The following is a 20,045-nucleotide window of genomic DNA, read 5'->3' as shown; positions in this document are numbered from 1 at the left end:
GTTCAAGGCTAATCTAATTTTCCATTCATATTGACTTAGGTCGTGCATTGATAACTAAGATTTTAAGGTGAAGTTTCGGCAGTGAGATTTTTTTGTCGCATTAATTTATGTTTTTGACAGCCCTTAAAAAGGAGGATTTCAATTGGTCTGTTTTTTTAATGAAGGTATTCTTCGCACTGGATGAATTCATTTTTTTATGCTCTTTTCATTTGACATGAACTAGCTGCCATTTGGTACCATACAAATCTCATCAAGTTTCGCTCAGAGGCTTTTATTTGAAGTTTTAGCTGTCCAAAATATTGTTTAGATTAAATTCCACTAATCTCTCTTTTAGGACAAAAGTAGGGTAGGCGTTTATTAGAAAAGGGTAGACAACAATTATTATATATCGGGGACCATATTATCTATATGGTCCCCGCAATTGTCCCAGGGCAATGGGGACAGAGAACATCCCGTCTAAATAAATTATAACCCCGGTTAATTTATTGAAAGAGATTTTACATTCAAAATATTTGGAATGAACACAAAAACTAAATTAATTAAGGCGGGAGTCGTTTTCCTCTTAAAAGCAATCGTTGGACTCTTTGAAATATCTACAAAAAGGCTTAAAAAACGTTGAAAAAGTACGATATTTAATATCAAAACTCACACGTTAAATTATCTCCCTTTTATAGGCCTACCGAATTAATTTAATAAAACAAAAGAATTGCGTGGAAACCGCACCTTAAGTACCCGCTAGAAATAACCGCGGGAGTTACGTAGCCATCAGTATCACACGAAACTTGGCAAGAGACGCACGCAAGATGGCCGCGACACCGGTTGTGTTAAATAATGGTGAAAAGTGCCCAATTATTGGTCTAGGAACCTGGAAAGTGAGTATTTTAATATTAAAATAATCTTTATTGTATTATTTTTATTAGATTCTGTTATTTTATAGTTTTTTTTAGTTATTTGTGAAGTTTTCTTGCCGCGTCTAATATTGACATGTGAAGGTATTTGAATTTGTTATAAAAAGATCAAAACAAATATTTTTAGCTAGTTTTATTTCTTATTTAGCTTTTTAACAATAAGAAACTTATTCTGGAATATGTATTTATTAATCTCACTTTTTTTATATCGCGTATTTGGGAAACTGCAATTATTTTTTCTTTAAAGGTTTTGACAAGTTTAGAATCAAGTGGGTTGAGTCTAAACTTGTCAGAGCTTGTACTTTGGTAACTAAGCAACCGATAAACAACATGCTTATTAAATGGTTTATTAAACCCTTTCTTCATTCCTTTCTTTCCAAAAACCACTGAACGGATGAAACTTGGTACACAGATAGTTTATAACCAGGTTATTATACCTATTGTATGTTCCCGTGGAATCATTTCCGATTTTTTGAGAGCAGGTCCGCGGGCATCTGCTAATTCTTATATATTTAAATCTAGATATAACTCCCCGGTTTATCCCGATTTTTTGCAGCTCAATTTTGAGGCACTTCCCGATAAACTAGCAGGTTGACATTTTCAGGGTAGCTTCAAACCCGATGACAGGAAAATTTTCAACTATGAAAATGGCTAGCCGATTTTGATTATGTTTGAGTGGAGTGAGATTTAAAAACATGGGTTATATAGATTTTTTAAAACTATCAATTTTTATAACTGTATCAAAATTGATAAAATAATCAATTTTAATTACTTAATACTGTATAGAGTTTGATCCCCTTGGAGAACAACGCATGTTAATTCTGTTTTAGTAAAAATCTTTTTGAAATGTCAACTTAAATATAACCGGTCAGGTTTCCGTAAAGGTTTGACAAAAAAATCACAATTTTTACTATCTAATAAAATTAGTCAATCACCAATTTTATGACCGGAACTTAATTTTTAATATTTCTTGTTATAGTAGCAATGTCAATACATCAAATATATGACAATTTCAACTGTTAGGCTATGATCATGGGATAGAAGCAGGGCCCCAATTCTGCTATTTACAATGGCCGATGAATGAATGGAAATTGGATTAAATTGGCACCATTCGTATTATTCTTAGCATTTTTCTAACATAGTAATTGGAAATTCAGTACGGGGCGTAACACTCAGGGTCAATAATATTAATTTTCAATTATTGAGATGGCAAAAAGCTTAAAATAATAGGAGTATATTCAAATTTAATCCATTTGACATTCATTCATCAGCCATTGTAAGTAGCAGAATTGGGGCCCTGGTGACAGATAGAAACAACGATGCCTGTGCAAAAGGGTTGTGTTTCTAGGTTTCTACCCATTGGGCACGGAAACGAAAAATATGAAATAAGTAATACCTACACGAAATAACAAAACATTTAAAACAAAATTTGTTAAAACACTATTTTTAGGGATATTTGAAATAACCTTTGATTTTGACGGTTTGCGCCATCAAAATCAAAGGTAATCTAAAAATAATCTTTATTATTACCAAAAGGATCACAAATTTTTACATTTTAGGATCATGGCTATGTGGGCCAGAGCATAAGGACCCTGACTTCTAAACTAGGAAAAAACCTGTATCATAGAAGTCAGTGCGCCTTCAAAATTATACTAACGAATAAGCCAATACAATAACGATTTCCTGGATAGGACCGTGATAACAGAAAAGAAAAAAGTTACAGATCAAAGTAAGCTAATCCAGGGCAAAGATATTGATAGCGGAAACATAATAAAAATAATAAAACAAAATAATAAAACAAAAGGTTATTTCAAGTAGACAGTTTTCCAGGCACATGTAAAAAGTTCCGTTAAACATTCTAATTGCACGGTTCAACAGTGTCATTCTTAGATTATGGAGAAGAACCGACCAGAAACTCCATCTTACCAAAGGGGTTTGAGATTTGTCCACTAGAGTAAGGAGAGTAATAAAAGATTAATCCAAACATACCCCTTAATTTTATTTTAGTTATTAATGAAAAAACAGTTACATCCAAAAACAATATCCACAAAATACGATTCATAATAATTTAAAGTGCAAAATTATTGTAATACCAAGTTTCATTTTACAATAGAAAAATGAAATTCTAAAAATCGGAAAAATAATTAAAACCAAGGTCAGAAAGATGACATCAGTCCATTCAAATGACAGTGTCATCAAAACGCGTGCGAAACTATATCTTATCACTAGCTGTTGCCCGCGACTTCGTCCCCGTGGGTAGAAGATTATAATATAAGTTATGATTTATACCTGCCCTGTTTTTTCCTCATTTTCCATTGTATCTTCGCTCCTATTAGTCGCAGCGTGATGGTTTATAGCCTAAAGCCTTCCTCAATGAATGGTCTATTCAACACAAAAATAATTTTTCAATTTGGACCAGTAGTTCCTGAGATTAGCGCGTTCAAACAAACAAACAAACAAACTCTTCAGCTTTATATATTAATAAAAAAGTATAGAATTAGTATAGAAGTATAGATAATAATTACACATACTAGCTGTTGCCCGCGACTTCGCCCGCGTAGCTATGATATAAGATAAGATAGTAGCTAACTATATGCCGTCAAACAAGACAACTTTGCCAATCAAGGTATCTTTGCCCTAAAAACAATTTATAAGCAAATCCTCTAATGTAAGAAACAATTTTAGTTTTATGGTAACATTTATAATCAACTTTCCACCCAAATAATAAATATTGCCATAAAACTAAAATTGTTTCTCACATTAGAGGATTTGCTTATAAATTGCTTTTGGGCAAAGATACCTTGATTGGCAAAGTTGGCTTGTTTGTCGGTGGATATTTTTTAAATCTCCAAACAGCATCTTCGTTGCAGTGGCTTAAAAAATCAAAATCATAAGTATTTATTGCAAGTATGCCGTTTTCCAGGCACTTTGAAAACGTTGCAGTGATGGCTCTAGTTTCGCGGTTCCAATGTGTCATTTCTATGGAGAAGAACCTGCAAGAAACTCAAACACTAAACTTTTACAAATCTTTCGAGGAATGTTCTCCTTTTAGATCCTTTTATGACGAACAATTCCTTGATACATGATTTTTAAATAACTTTAACCGTTGACGTAGCGCACGCGCACAAGTTATCATTCCTCTCCATTTTTTTAACATTTTTCTTTGCTGCTCTGCTCTTATTGATGACTAGCTGTTGCCCGCGACGTCGTCCGCGTGGTTAGAAGATATAAGTTATGATTTATATCTGCCCTGTTTTTTTCCATTGTATCTTCGCTCCTATTAGTCGTAGCGCGATGTTATATAGCCCAAAACCTTCCTCGAAACCTTCCTCTATTCAATACAATAAAAAATTTTCAATTTGAACCCGTAATTCCTGAGATTAGTGCGTTCAAACATACAAACAAACTCTTCAGCTTTATATATTAGTATAGATATAGATAGGGTGATGTTATACAGCCTCCCTAAATTGACAAATGGACAAACAAACAAACTGTTCAGCTTTATATTATCAGTAGGTATAGATATTTCTGCGTATGTTTTGACTTAACTGATCTTAATCAAATTTACACACAGATTGCACTTTGGTCTTACTAGAGAGATAGATATATATCGCACGAGCACTCATATATATATGAGATAGGTATATGTCACACTTATTTACATTTTTATTTTTATCATAAACTGTTTGGCGGTACCAAGATCACCAAGTCACTTATTATTAATTTATCATCATCATCCTAGCTTTTCCCAATTATTTTGGGGTCAGCTTCCAGTCTAACCGGATTCAGCTAGGTACCAGTGTTTTACAAGGAGCGACTGCCTATCTGACCTCCTCAACCCAGTTACCTGGGCAACACGATACTTCTTAGTTAGACTGGTTGTCAGACTGTCTAGCTTCTGACTACCTGTAACGACTGTCAAAGATAAATAATTAACAGCCGGGACCCACAATTTAACGTGCCTTCCGAAACACGGAGGAACTCGTCGCATAGATGGGCCCATCCATGGACCGTTGTAGGTAAAGTTATGTATAATTAATAACTTTTATCTATACTAATATATAAAGCTGAAGAGTTTGTTTGTACGCGCTAATCTCAAGAACTACTGGTCCAAATTGAAAAATTCTTTTTGTGTTGAATAGACCATTCATCGAGGAAGGTTTTAGGCTATAAACCATCACGCTGCGACTAATAGGAGCGAAGATACAAAGGAAAATGTGAAAAAAATAGGGCAGGTATAAATCATAACTTATATCTTCTACCCACGGGGACGAAGTCGCGGGCAACAGCTAGTTAATGAATAAGGTAGCTAACATAATTTTATAACAAATGTTAACTTTCCTATTGTCTAAGTATAAACATTGAATAGTTATACATTCTCAGCATCAGCTGATTTGCATACAATAGTGTATTAGACTAAATCTAATAACATAAATCTATTTAGTCTGTCAGACACTTTTCCAAAATATATTGAACAAGTATTTTCATTTTATCATGTCACTAGCTATTGCCCGCGACTTCGTCCCCGTGGTTAGAAGATATAAGTGATGATTTTTCACATTTTCCATTGTATCTTCGCTCCTTATTAGTCGCAGCGTGATGGTTTCCTCGATGAATGGTCTATTCAACACAAAAAGAATTTTTTCAATTTGGACCATTAGTTTCTGAGATAAGCGCGTTCAAACAAACAAACAAACTCTTCAGCTTTATATATTAGTATAGAAGTATAGATTAAAAAGTAAAGAAGATAAAAAGCACTTGAGTATGGTAGAGGGGGCTAAAAACATCACTTGCTAGTAAAAAGCGTACTGGTATGTGACGTCACACGAGATTTTAAATCACTTTATTCAGCTCACTTTTTGTTTACGAGATAAAAGAAAAAGTAGGTTAACAATTTATTTACAATTTTACAGAGTTAAATATTTACAAGTTAAAAAAAAACAAAAAATAATTAAATCAAAGCATCAAAGAATTCAACGGCATCGCTGCCTGCTGGGAGTGTGCCCAAAAGGCTGGCAGCATTGCCACGTTGAATGGCAATGCTAATCCTTTGAGCGAGGTAAAAGCCAGCCTTTGGGTCACGAAAAGTGTCAACGAGACGCTTTGCTAGGTCTTTAAAAAGCGTTTTGGCATTTGGCCCCCACGGCCCAAAAGTTTCAACCCCAAACGGCTCAAAGAAGTAACTACCAACTAGATTACCATATTTGAGGTTTTCAGCAGCCGCGGCAGCAGAGCCAGCGCACCTCGAAGAGCCGGGAAGGTGAGATGGCGCAAGAGTATCGACACAAGTGGCGTCCCACACTAAAGGCCTACCCATCTTCCAAGGGAACAAAGACAACAATATTCTTTTAAAAATATGTCTGATGGACTGTTTTTTTTGTCAAATACCTTATTGTGTCTCGGGAATCGCAATAAAAAAAAACACCCGACTGTCATACGTAGATATTTGTCAGTCGTCAAGTCATTACAGTTGTGACGCAGTCTTACTGTGTGATACTGTGTTACAGTAACATGTGTTGTGTTGTCAGACACATGTTCTAGAACTTCAATTCGGGATAAGAACTATCCTATGTATCAATCCTGGTTATAAACTATCTGTGCACCAAGTTTCGTCTAAATCCGTTCAATAGTTTTTGCGTGAAAAACGAACAAACATCCATACATAGAAATTTTCGCGTTTATAATATTAAACAGGATAATATCACTTACCTTAATATTCTCCCATAATGCTTACTAGAAAATACTCAGACTCAATTATGGATTAAATATTCAACTTCATTGCTACAATTTTCCCGTCATTTCACTTGACAAATATTGGCAGTAATTTGAAATAAATTGATTTCTTTGAACCGCGTTGGTAGCCATATTTTATTATGCATCCAAGGGCGTTTGTCTGTCATATGCTCAAGGGCAGTTTACACAACAATTTATTTGGTGTGCAAATAAATTATTGTGGAAAATGATATTGAGTAGTAAAAAATGTAAAAGGTTTTTAGGGTTCCGTATCTAACGGGTAAAATCGGAACGCTATTACTGAGGGTTCGTGTATTTTCCGTCCGTCCGTAACTTGGCTGTATCTCATAAACAGCTAGACAGTTCTTCACAGATGATATTTCTGTTTCTGATTTAGCGAGACTAAAAATATTATTTTCTAGACTCACATATGTCATAATACACATTTTACCTAAATAGAGATTCATTTTGAACACAAGTTTTTATTTCGTCTGGGTTCAAAATACTTGTAAAGAAAAATCAAATAAACCAGAACAGCTGATCAAACATAAACATATGTATAATTTACATAAAACATTTCAGTTTTATCTTTGTTCGCTGAATGAAATTATACTGGCGAATAAATTTTTAGCTTTAGCTTTAGGCTATAAACCATCACGCTGCGACTAATAGGAGCGAAGTTACAATGGAAAATGTGAAAAAAACAGGGCAGGTATAAATCATAACTTATATATTCTACCCACGGGGACGAAGTCGCGGGCAACAGCTAGTATAATATGTGTCCGTTCAGGGGTTATTGCGTGAAAGAGGAACAAACATACATACATACATACTTTCGCATTTATAATAAGCAGGATAGGATTCGTAGGATATTAGCAGGATATATATTTATAAACGCAAACCTTTAACAATAAACTTGTTCTTTGACTTATCTGTTCATCACAGGATGTTAACATAAAGACAAACCTTATTTTATTAGGCGTTGATAACAACGCATTCTGCCAATTAAATAATGAATTAAGAATATGTTCCTTGGTAATTGTTCAGTTAATAAGCCCCGGGGTAAGATGTGTGTTTGTTGACACCTTTTAAAGCATTTTTAATATTGATAGCGAACTGTGGAAACAATTTCTAAGGCTGTAAAACTCTTCTTGATTCAAATAAAAATCTTAGTCATGTGTCAGTTGGAAAAGACATTGAAAACAATAGATTTAAAAGATAGCCACATTTTTAAATGTCACTGCATTCAAATTTCATCAAAACCGGTCCAGTCGTTTTTATAGTTCTAAATTGTATTCACATCGGGTTTGCAGCTACCCTGAACATTTCAGCCCGCTGGTTTATCAGGAATGCCCCAAAATTTAGTTACAAAAAAACCAACCGGAACGTCAAACAAACAAGAAAGTGAGGGTTAAAAACGTGGGAAAATCAAATCGCTTGGGTAATAAGTAAATGTGATGGTCAGACAGACGGACAGACAAACAGATTGACAGATGCACTAGATATCGTGACTATGGTGCTTTGTTTCAAGACCTTTGTTTCTTTACCAATATGCCTATTTATACAGATCGTATCTTTGCGCCCGTCCAAATCTCACTTGAACGACGATTAAACCTCTCCAGTTACAGACAACAGTTCCATAATTCAATTGTTTTCTTGGTCCAAACATTACTAGCCCTCGTTATTTTTGCCGCCAGTCGAAACCGGGTGAAGTGACTCAAGCTGTGAAGGATGCCATCGACGCTGGCTACCGTCACATCGACTGCGCCCATGTTTACCTCAATGAGAAGGAGGTTGGACTAGCCCTCAAGGAGAAATTCGAAGAAGGAGTTATTAAAAGGTAAGCTTGTTTGATGACCTGAGAAAGATGGCAGGAGCTGGATGCGAGCAGCCGAAGATAGTTTTGATAGTAACTATCGTGAGAATGGTTCATTATTAAATGATGCAACGGTTTACTCTCGCGTATGTATCGGGGTTACCCGTCAGCCCAGCAACTCGCTCGCCCGCCGCGTCAGCTCGTGATTAAGGACTCCGGTTGGGTCCGAAACTAGTCGGGCGATCTGATAAATATGTGTGAGTAAACCGTTACATCATTTAACAGCCGAAGATAGATCTTGAATGTAGTTGGTTGAGAGAAAGGGGAGGAGAAAGGAGGCCTTTGCTCAGCAGTGGGATCTAAAACAGACTATGTAACGAAAAAATTTGTTTGAGATATCATCTTCCATTTTTGTAAACCATTCCAAAACCATGCATGCTACAAATATTTAAATTTTAGCTGTTAATTGCGTCCTAGATCTCGTTTATAGCTGAAAACATGAACGTCTTTTAACGCAGTCAGGTCAAAGAGTCTATGTGATAATTCAAGGTGTCGGCTAAATTGGTACCCAATTCCGTCGACATCGGTCAAGCCGTTTTTGACGTGAAGGGTTAACAAACATACAAGGGGCAAAAATACTTGTTGAGCTTTTTTCCTAGTTTATCATGTCCCACAGCTGTCAAAGGCCTTCAAATCTTTCCATACTTATTTATATGTTCAATTTAACCATAATTTCCAGGCTTGGCCTTCTATCCGCTTTTTCGAATTGTTTTTTTTTTGGTAACAAGGAATCTCGAGTCAATATTAATCTGATATTGTCATAAAAAGTACTCCAATTCCATATTTACGATAAAAGAAAACCGTTTATTACGATTTGCAATGGTAATTAAAACGGCCGTTTTAATTGATCTATTAAGATTGTGATATCGCAAAAAAACCTATTGTGATGTCTTGAAAGTATTGTTCACTTTTCAAGAGGGATTTTTGCGTGAATTATCGAAAAGACATTTCAAAGAAAATATTATGAAAGAAATATACACTGATTTTAAATAAAAACAGCTGAGCGAATCTCGATGCAATTTCTATGGGACCAAATAGCAGCCAATTCACATATTTAATATGAAAATGGAATCAAGGAAATCGATTCTTCTCCAGTCCAAGGGTTTGAGGTAACAGACGAATTGAGAACCTCCTCAAATTTTGAAGTCGGTTGAAAGTCCCATATTTTATGTACCTACTTAGTCTACTTACATGACATTGTTAAAAGTCAGCCGGTTTCTCGCACTTGTTATTATCCGACTGCGTGAAAAGACAGTGATAAGTTTCTGTAACATTTTTTTGGAGTGCAATTGTAAAAATGGTGAATATCCTCTTGATTAGTAGCCGGTAGTGATTAGCCAGTGGCAAAATTTCTGGCCGTGAATCCCCGCAAGGAAATCATCACGCCGCCGTAGCCGCGGATTATTAATATTACCAGCCCCAAGAATGTACCACTGATGGGCAAAGGCCGTCACACTTATCTTCCACATGTCTCTCTCGATATACTAAACTAGCTGTTGCCCGCGACTTCGTCAGCGTGGTTAGAAGATATAAGTTATTATTTATATCTGCCCTGTTTTTTCCACATTTTCCATTATACCTTCGCTCCTATTAGTCGCAGCGTGATGGTATATAGCCTAAAACCTTCCTCGATGAATGTTCTACTCAATACAAAAAAGAATTTTTCAATTTGAACCAGTAGTTCCTGAGATTATCGCGTTCAAGCAAACAAACAATCTTTTCAGCTTTATATATTAGTATATAGATAATATATATGTTTATCAGGGAAGACATCTTCATAACCTCAAAGTTATGGTGCACGTTCCACCGCCCTGACCTCGTGGAGGGAGCCATCCGAGTCACCTTAGAGAACCTCGGGCTGCAGTACCTGGACCTGTACCTCATTCACTGGCCACAGGCCTTCAAGGTAAGCAGGGCTTTGTTATATAACCTCCTTTTAAATATGGTAGATGTATAACCTGTGTCCACAATTCCACTGAACAATGACCGATGAATTAATGGAAATTGTATTAAAATATCACTATTCGTATAAATCTTAAGTCACAGCTGTTTTACATCTTTGACAGTCATTAAGGGTAGTTTGACAACCAGTTTAACTATGTTGCTCAGGTAGGCTGTCGCTCCGACTAGACTGGAAGCCGACCCCAACATTGTTGGGAAAAGCCTCGGATAATGGATATCCTAACAATAATTAGGAATAGTTTCAAATTAAATCCAATTTTCATTCATTCGTTGATCATTGTAAATAGCGGTATTATAGCTTCTGACTTGTGGTTTAATACACTCTAGAATAAAATTGTTTTAAGTAATAGCAAATTCGACTTTAAATAAAAAACTACTATGCCAAACTTTTATGGGACCAAATGAGACCTATTACACGTTAAATGAAAATAGAATCAACAAAATTGAATGGACTGGACTCACATCCGTTCTGAAGTTCCGAGATAACAGACAAATAAATACAGACCAATTGAAAACCCAAGAAAATCTCAGTCTTGCCAGTTTTCAATCTCTTTTTTATACATTTTTTTTGTAAGTATAAACCTTATGCATGTATATTATCAATTTATTGAAATACTCTGCATTAGTTTATACACTCGAATTTGAAAATTGTCTGGACTTTAAAAGAGACTGCAACCCCTGAGTTTGTTTCGATATTTCTTCTCAGGGTAGTCAGATAGGAAATGTCGGCTCCATCGTTCTCAAAAAAGACATGTAAAAGTGATAAAATATAATAATATAATATTTATTTATTCTATTTGCAGAATAAATAAATCATTTCATTTCATTTCTTACGAAAGTTTTTGGCGGTATTTAGCTAGTGCAAGCAACCATACGATAGGAAAAACGCGACGTTTTTAAAAATAAAAACGTTTTTAATAAATTTCCGATGCCAAACATCGGATACGTATTTTTTCTTTTATCGCTTTTCAAATAGTAGAGATGAGTAAAACGATGCATCTTTATTAAATTTTATCGCGTTTTATCTATTAGTTCATATTGATTATTTACTAAGATAAAAACAAAACGTAGCATTTTTTTTTATATACTCGGAGGAAGACTTGAGAAATGCTCAAATGAAACTGTTACAACAGTTTCTACCGTACGGTGTCACTTAAAATGGATTTACAAAATCTCGTTTCCGAGATTTTTTCAAAAATTGGTACTTACTGATTGAAATACACCTAATTGAAGTTCATGTTACCAGTTATTTCATTGCTATGCAAAGACTTATAAAATGACCGTGTAACGAAACCATAGCGCGATTCAGACGACCAGTAACAACGCCATCTGTTGAGAGGTAGAACAAACTAAAATTTGACTTTACGTTTTCAAATGTATCGTTGTCTCTCTATTTTATTTAAGACCGATAGAGAATGATTGCTCAAAGCGACATTTTATATGAGTCAGCGAGAATATTTATTTATTTGTAAGAATGCTTTTGCAATCGATGTGACATATTTAAGGTTCTATTCTGCTGTTTCGTTATATGTTATAGTCTAGACTCGAAATGGATGCACGATAGCACAATAATAAGATAGAAATTATCATAGTTGCCACTTGTTTTATTAATTAATCGGTTTTTATAAGTGTAGTGCCCGTAGCAATAAAGCTGTAATGAATGTGGTACTAGGTAGATAAATTATCATAGGCGGGCTTAGGGTCATATTGAATTTCAGCATTTTTTATAATAAAGGTCAAAAGGTCGCTCTCAGATCGTATTGTTAAAATTGGCTAGTTATTAAAGAATCACCCCGTACAAATTCCTGAAATATACCGTAAAACAAATATTGTTCAAAATTATAGTTTTTTTTTCAGAATAGGGATGATAAAAAAACATTATTTAAATCTCTACAAAAATATAATATCAAAGGCAAAAAAAGAATGCAATTTTTCCAAAAAAAATCCCAAGTTATGAGGGTTTGAAAATACTTTAATAGACAGAGGTGGCACCACTTAGCCGTTTCGTTATTACCTTCAACTGCGTGCGGGAAAAGGATAGAGATATCCCCCATATCCCCACTTTTAATTTCGGACTCTTATAACTCTATACTCTATACTAATATACTCTATTATTGGACAGATTTTAATTATTTTTTCACATCTAGAATTCCTTTTAATGCCTAAAGGAAAAGAAATTCTAGATAACATCCAAATAAATACTTTTTATACAGTAGTCATCATCGCTATTTAATAAAATAGGAAATTAACCTTCGCAAAAAAAGTAACAAAGATCTTAATGTCACAGGAAGGAGACGAATTATTCCCCAAGGACGCCGATGATAAATTCTTACCATCTACCGTGGATTACGTGGATACGTATAAGGCAATGGAGGCTCTCGTCGAGAAGGGTCTGACCAAGAGCATAGGACTGTCGAACTTCAACAAGAAACAAATCACAAGAGTACTTGAAGCCGCGAAGATCAAGCCAGTTATGAATCAGGTAAATTTGAGATGATTTCTTGATATTTAGAAACTAGGATAGCAATTTTTTGTGAGAATTTAACATTACTAAATGATGCAACGGTTGGGTCAGAAACTAGTCGGGCGATCTCGATAAATACGCGTGAGTTAACCGTTACATCATTTAATAATAGGTCAGATTTAGTGCAGGCATGGACTGCTTTTCTGGATATGACCTTTCTTTTTCATCTAACCCATATTTGTGTTTTTTGAAGCTACTTCTCGGTTACTATCGGCCGACAATTAGTTCTGAATATTTTATTTTTGTTACGAGCACCGTTTCTGGCTGTAATATATCTGTATTATGTATGTATCACTCATCTAGTACTCATAATACAAGCTTTGCTCAGTTTGAAACTAGATGGCGTTGTGTGAAACTTTCTTGTATGTTGTAATTTTTCGCCTACAGTATTTCACCAGACTTTCCCTTTACTTCCCCAGATCGAGGTCCACCCGTACCTGAACCAGGAGAAGCTGATTTCGTTCTGCCGCTCCCAGGACATCGCGATCACGGGGTACTCCCCGCTGGGGTCGCCAGACAGGCCCTGGGCGAAGCCCGACGACCCCCAGCTACTGGACGACCCCCGACTCAAGACCATCGCCGATAAATACGGGAAGACCACCGCCCATGTGCTCATCAGGTGAGGATATGGAGTCTAAAAACTCTCTGTCTTTTTTGCCGATTTTCGTTTAACCTGGTCTTTTTATGGGGATCTTGATCGTCTCGACATGATTTTATTTTTTAAATGACTAGTGCTGCTGGGGAGTTTGTTGCGCCGTTTCTTCTCTCTCAGCAAAAGCACTTAGGAAGCGGTGAAGAGTGGGCGAAACTGGGTGCTGTTCAATGTTATTTTAAATGTTAATGTTATATTAAAGAGTGCTACTTAGTAGCCTAATTTAAATAAATGATTTTGTTTTTATTTTGACTACCGCACTAAGAACTTTAATTCCAATATCGCGCGGGTTTCACAAACATACAATTCACATGCACAAAGACACCCAGACTCAGGACAAGCATTCGTGGATCACACAAATGCTCGTCCTACACGGATCGTGCAGTTATATTATACTGGTCTGTTGGTCTTGTAGTTAGTTACCCTGATTGCTATACCAGAGGTCGTTCGATTCCAACCCAGGACGAATGTTTGTATGACAAGCATGACATTTGTTCCGTGTCTGGATGTATAATACCTATAATATGCATGTATTTAGAAATTTATAAGCATGTTTATCACTAGTACTCATAACACTAGCTTCGCTTAGTTTGAAACTAGATGGCGTTGTGTGAAAGGTGTATTTTTTTATTAAATACTTGACTATTTTTACAGATACGCCATTGACCGCGGCATCATAGTGATCCCGAAGTCCGTCACCAAGTCCCGGATCATCTCCAACTTCAACGTGTTCGATTTCCAGTTGTCGGCTGAGGATCTGAAGGAGATCGCCAGCCTCGAGTGCAACGGACGGTTCTGCAGTATGGGAGAGTGAGTTTCATTGTTTATTTCGAAGAGCTCGTGGCTAAGCTACAACTGCACAAGCTGATCGATCACAGGTTAAGCTACGCTTGACGCGGTTGGTCCGTAGATGGGTGAACATATATATATGTTATGACACGTTTCTCCGTGTCTCGGAAAGCACGTCGTTACATGTAGTCAGAAACTAGAAAAGCAGACAACCAGTCTTTTTTTTTTTTTTTTTTTTTTCCGGGGTGAAACGCTAATGTCTTCAACCCACGTCGAGGGCACGGCGTGGGGATATGTCGGACTTCCACCGACTAAAAACACCCCGGGCCCCTTCTACTGCTTTAGCCAGAGTCACGGGATCGCTTGCGCATACTCTGCGCGACTCTGGCTGGCTCTAGTCCTTTGGACTCCTTCTCAAGGGATGGGTGTAAAAAGCCCACCCCTCACTCCTCATAAAAACGGGTGCGCAGGACGACGCGCCCGTCTCCTTCTTGGCCTGCTGGCTGATCGAGTGTCAGGGTGCCCTCCCTGCCACCCGCAGGCCCGACCTTACGGTGGCCGTTGTCTAACCAAGGGGTGTCGTGTTGCCTAGGTAACTGGGTTGGGGAGGTCAGATAGGCAGTCGCTCCTTGTAAAACACTGGTACTTAGCTGCATCCTGTTAGACTGGAAGACGACCCCAACATTTTCGTAGTTTGGAACAAGCTAGGCTGAAGTACATAACTATAAAAAGAAAGCAAGCTATTACCAAAAATGTAACATTATAGATGGTTATCCATCCACGGACAGACTTTATCAAGCGTAGCTTAACCTACGATCCTCGTAGTAGTTATAAGTAGCACTATAGTGTAAAAACAAAACAAAAATGCGATCTTTTTTAGTACTTTATATGTTCTCAATTTTAGATTAGATTAGAAAATTCTTTATCGTATACCATGAAATCACACCAGTGATTCTGAAAACTCACGTTAATGTCAATTTTAACGGTTTTTTTTCTTTTTTTCAGCACTTACCACCCAGACCACCCATTCCACGATGAATATTAGAAAAAAGACATCACAATTATCGAAATTAAATAGAAACGTAAAAATATATTACAAGTATTAAATGAATGATAACCTAGTGAAGTTTATTTTAAATTAAATTTGATTGTTATTGCTTTCTTAAAGATAAGTATTCAGATCAATGCACGGAGGTGGCTTTTAAAAAATGGCCGCCATTTTCCGTTATACTTTTGCAGCACAGCTTAAATAAATATGTTGCTTACAATTTGTAATTTATTTATAGTTGCACTGAAGAAAATAATAAAGCTATCACTAACAGTTTTCGTTTTATTTCTGAAATTGATCCATTATATGTATTTAAAAACATACCTTATTTTTTTACATTTAATAATGTGTAAGAAATTAAATTCGTTCATCGAGGACTTGTGTTGCCTCATTAACTAAAAGCCTGACCGGCAATCAAATTATCAAAAAATACTTACCTAGCAATATTTTACTTGGCAACATTAAATTTAAAGGTAATTTTAATCCTACGCTTGCCACCCCACAACTGTCAAAAACAGGTTATACCCAACTTACGAAATGGTGTCCGACGAAGACATTTAATTCATCGAAATGTTTGATAAATGTCGATTATGTTTGATGGATACGAATTTATTGCCTTTATTCGAAAATATAGAAGAAATAGACAAATACAAGAATGTTTTGTGTGACACGACTGGTTTAGAGGTGAGTTTCTTGTTGTATTTACGTAGTGTTATGAAATGTTTTACCGAGTATACTCTATTGTTATTTAAATGTGTGACATTTTTAAATAATATCGAAACTTATGACTTGTGGACGAAAACATTAATTTACGGTGATAGTTTTATTTTAGATTACCGTAAGAACTGAAACCTGCTAGCAATTACTTCAATAAAAGGATTTAAAGAGAAAAATTGCTGGAATAGTTTTTTAACGAATTGCTGGGATTTTATATGAATGTAACTTACTTTGTTTTAATATTATCTAGATTTAAACGAAGCGATCATAAAGGAATGGAGTATGTAACGTAAACGTTACATACTCCATTCCAGTATGTAACGTAAACGTTACATACTCCATTCCTTTATGTAAATAACCTTTAAATGTCTTGCCTTTAAACTCAGTTTGAAATAAAACGTGACTAAAAAAAACATAATACCACAATAAAGATTACTAAATCAAGCCACTTATATAAATATATCATTTGTTTGTTTATTTAATATGTTTTTGTCTAACAGAACGAAAATAAATATTGCAAGTTGACTTTATAAAAAAAAACCCTAATTGTATGTCGTGGTCTACAGATCGATCCAAACGATGGTTTTCCTCAAAAAATATGCAAACAGTGCAAAGAAGACGTTCAGTCCGCATCCTTACTACGTATTAAAAGTCAAACAAGCGATATAGAACTGAAGAATTTACGCAAGAAATACGAAAACACAAAAACCGAAATATATACAACAAAAATTGAAGAAATACACACTGAATTAGCAGATCATCATGATATATGCATAGAAATTAACAATTCAAATCCTAATATGCCAATACCAGAAATAAAAATCGAAATACAATGTGACAGTTCAAAAGAAGATGGCGTCACAACATGGCGGGCAGAGGAACCTGTTAAAAAGTTATCGAGGAAGGAAAAGAGACAAAGATATTTGGATTTAGTGGAAGGAAAGTTGGACCCGTGTGGTCCAGTCAAGTGCAGAGTTTGTAAGAAATCGGTCAGCAAATGGTCCTGTTTCATAAGCCACGCGAAATTACATTTGGGGTTCAATTTCATGTGTGAAGTAAGTATTTGAAATAGTTGCATTGGTTAAACAGTACGAGACGAGTAAAGGGTGATTGCCATGTGTGAGAGACATGTTTTTCTCATAAGTGTCATATGTGTGATATGTGAGTGTCACGTGTGAGACATGTGAAGCTCATGTGAATGACATGTGAGGGTCGTGTGTGTGTCATGTGAGGGTTATGTGTGTGTCATGTGAGAGCCATGTGTGACATGTGAAAGACACGTGTGTGTCATATGAGTGTCACGTGTGGGATATGTGAGTGCCACGTGAGTCATGTGAGTGTCATGTGTGTGACATGTGTGTGTCATGGGTGACGTGAATGTCTCTCATGTGTGAGACATGTGAGTATCATGTGCGACGTGAGTGTGTCTCATGTGTGTGACATGTGAGTCTCATGTGTCTCTGACATGTAAGTGTCATATGTGGGTCATGTGTGTGTCATGTGTGTGACATGTGTGTGACATTTGAGTGTAATGTGTGACTCATGTGAGTGACAAGTGAGTGTCATGTGTCTCTGACATGTAAGTGTCATATGTGTGTCATGTCTGTGACATGTGAGTGTCATGTGTCTCTGACATGTAAGTGTCATATGTGTGACGTGAGTGTGTCATGTGTGTGACATGTGAGTGTCATGTGTCTCTGACATGTAAGTGTCATGTGTGTCTGACATGTGAGTGAGATGTGTGTGTCATTTTTCAATATTTTTTTCAGTTCTGTGGCAAAAGTTTCATATCGACAACACAATTGAAACGCCACTGCAGGTCGTATCACGGCATGGAGAGGGACCTGCAATGCAAACACTGCAGCTATCTCGCTTTAGATAATGCGCAACTTAAGGTGAGTAAGAGAGGCGGACGCAATAAATAATTGAGTATTGAGGTTGATACTGCTTAAGTGGTAATCAGACTCGTTCCTGAGATTAGCGCGTTCAAACAAACAAACTCTTCAGCTTTATATATTAGTATAGATATAGATTCCCCTTACAGGTACACACACGTCGTCAGCATACATTTGAGCGTCCCTACGTGTGCGACACCTGCAGTGCTTCATATCACAGCCGGCGGTGCCTAGTGCAGCACCTGGAGAGCCATCGGACTGTCGCTACCGTGCAGGTAAACATATCAGCCTATATTTAGGTAGTTAACTTTAATAATAGTATAAGACAACTTTCACACAACGCCATCTAGTCTCTAACTAAGCGAAGCTTGTATTATGAGTACTAGACAACTGATAAACATACTTATATATTTTTAAATACCTACTATTGATAAATTGGACAACCAGACACAGAACAAATGCTCGTGCTAATCACCCAAACATTTGTCCTGGGTTGGAACCGAACGACCTCCGGTATAGCTGTCAGGGTCACTGACCATTAGACCTACAGGCCTGCCGCTTGATGGCACAAGCTTGCTCAGATTAATCTGGCTGTTTCTTCCAAAGGGCGGTCCTAGCCCCCAATCCGTTATTTGCAAATGACAGTGAGTGTTCCGCCCCGTAGGTACTGAATTTTCAATTATTGTTGGCAAAATGCTTTAGGAGAAACCGAATAGTGATAATGTAATATATTTTCCATTAATTCTTCGGTTATTCTGAATAGCGGAATTAAGGCCCAGTCTTTACAATTCTACTAAAAAGATTTGTCATGTGCGGTATTTACAGGGGTTTTTTAATGTTATCTTGTCATGGTATGGGCATATTATGAGAAGGAATGAAAATCATGTGGTGAGGAAGGCCTTGAGCATGGATGTGGATGGATATTGGGGAAGAGGACGACCAAGGAAACGATGGATGGATTGGTTGCAAGGCGATATGGCTGCAAAGAATCTTTCTTGTGGGATGATGTCAGATAGAAAGAAGAGAGGCAGAGTACAGGTTGCGCCGACCCCAAACAAAGTATTTGGGATTAGGGCAGGGGAATGATGATTGTGTATAAAGGATTACAATGCATTGCCATACACCGACACAAAAACGCGGATGACGTAGCACGCCGGGTCAGGTTTAGTCAGTAAACGTCTAACACTACCCATTTCTTCCCCCGAGGGAGTGGGTGTCCATGAGGATTCCCCCGCCTAGACGCCTTAACAAAGAAACGGGGAATTATGAATTGATGATTGTAACCCAAGCTAAAAAGCAAGGCTTTTTGCCTATATGTATAATTATTTGTATTTATAATATATTTGTTCCAGTGCGACCAATGCCCACAAGTATTCAAGTCATCACGACAGCTCTCAAGACATCGTTACAGAACGCATAGCCTCCGCGTGCAAGCATACAAAAACAGCTGACAATAAATACTTGTTTAAATAAATGTTTAAAATGGTAATAATAATCAACTGTTTATTTTTTAATTTGAACTTGTAATGTTGAGGAAACAAGTTCATCATTAACCTGCCCTTATCCCAATTATTTTATTTGGGGTCGGCGCAACATGTCATCTTCTTCCATACCTTCCTATCGGTCGTCATCTCACAAGAAACACTCTTTACAGCCATATCGTCTTTCACACAATCCATCCATCGATTCCTTGGTCGTCCTCTTCCTCTATATCCATCCTCATCCATCCTTACCACATGATTTTCATTCCTCCGCATAACATGCCCATGTTGTTGAGGAAACAAGTTGGATACCAGATTGGTCACCACACCATACCCACTCTGCACGTCGTGTCGCAGGTTCGATCCCCGCGTAGGACAAGAATTTGTGTGATCCACGAATGCTTGTTCTGAGTCTGGGTGTCTTTGTAAAACCCCCGCGACACAAATATTAAAATCCTTA

At 36.7% G+C, this 20,045-nt stretch overlaps 2 protein-coding genes across 5 annotated transcripts; both read left to right on the top strand.

Moving 5' to 3' along the window:
* The first annotated feature begins 692 nt into the window (after positions 1-692).
* LOC113507907 (aldose reductase-like) lies at positions 693-15,765 on the top strand. Its single transcript, XM_026890851.1, has 7 exons — positions 693-872; positions 8,339-8,481; positions 10,282-10,423; positions 12,767-12,961; positions 13,423-13,622; positions 14,310-14,465; positions 15,450-15,765. The coding sequence occupies exons 1-7, from the start codon at positions 804-806 to the stop codon at positions 15,487-15,489; spliced, it is 945 nt and encodes a 314-aa protein (XP_026746652.1). The 5' UTR covers positions 693-803; the 3' UTR covers positions 15,490-15,765.
* A 22-nt stretch (positions 15,766-15,787) lies between these two features.
* Positions 15,788-19,729, top strand: LOC113507905 (zinc finger and SCAN domain-containing protein 31-like). 4 transcript variants are annotated; one of them, XM_026890847.1, is made up of 6 exons: positions 15,790-16,176; positions 16,325-16,430; positions 16,776-17,264; positions 17,979-18,104; positions 18,254-18,379; positions 19,457-19,729. In XM_026890847.1, the coding sequence occupies exons 2-6, from the start codon at positions 16,425-16,427 to the stop codon at positions 19,553-19,555; spliced, it is 846 nt and encodes a 281-aa protein (XP_026746648.1). In that variant the 5' UTR covers positions 15,790-16,176; positions 16,325-16,424; the 3' UTR covers positions 19,556-19,729. The 4 variants fall into 4 exon arrangements, with proteins under 4 accessions (XP_026746650.1, XP_026746647.1, XP_026746648.1 ...); XM_026890848.1 differs by having other exon boundaries at positions 16,314-16,430; XM_026890846.1 differs by lacking the exon at positions 16,325-16,430 and having other exon boundaries at positions 15,789-16,176.
* Positions 19,730-20,045: the final 316 nt, after the last annotated feature.

The sequence above is a fragment of the Trichoplusia ni genome, unplaced genomic scaffold (assembly GCF_003590095.1).
Source record: "Trichoplusia ni isolate ovarian cell line Hi5 unplaced genomic scaffold, tn1 tig00003472, whole genome shotgun sequence".
NCBI classification, from domain to species: domain Eukaryota; kingdom Metazoa; phylum Arthropoda; class Insecta; order Lepidoptera; family Noctuidae; genus Trichoplusia; species Trichoplusia ni.
Note: the sequence above shows the minus strand (reverse complement) of the source record. Positions and strands in the feature narration are given on the sequence as shown.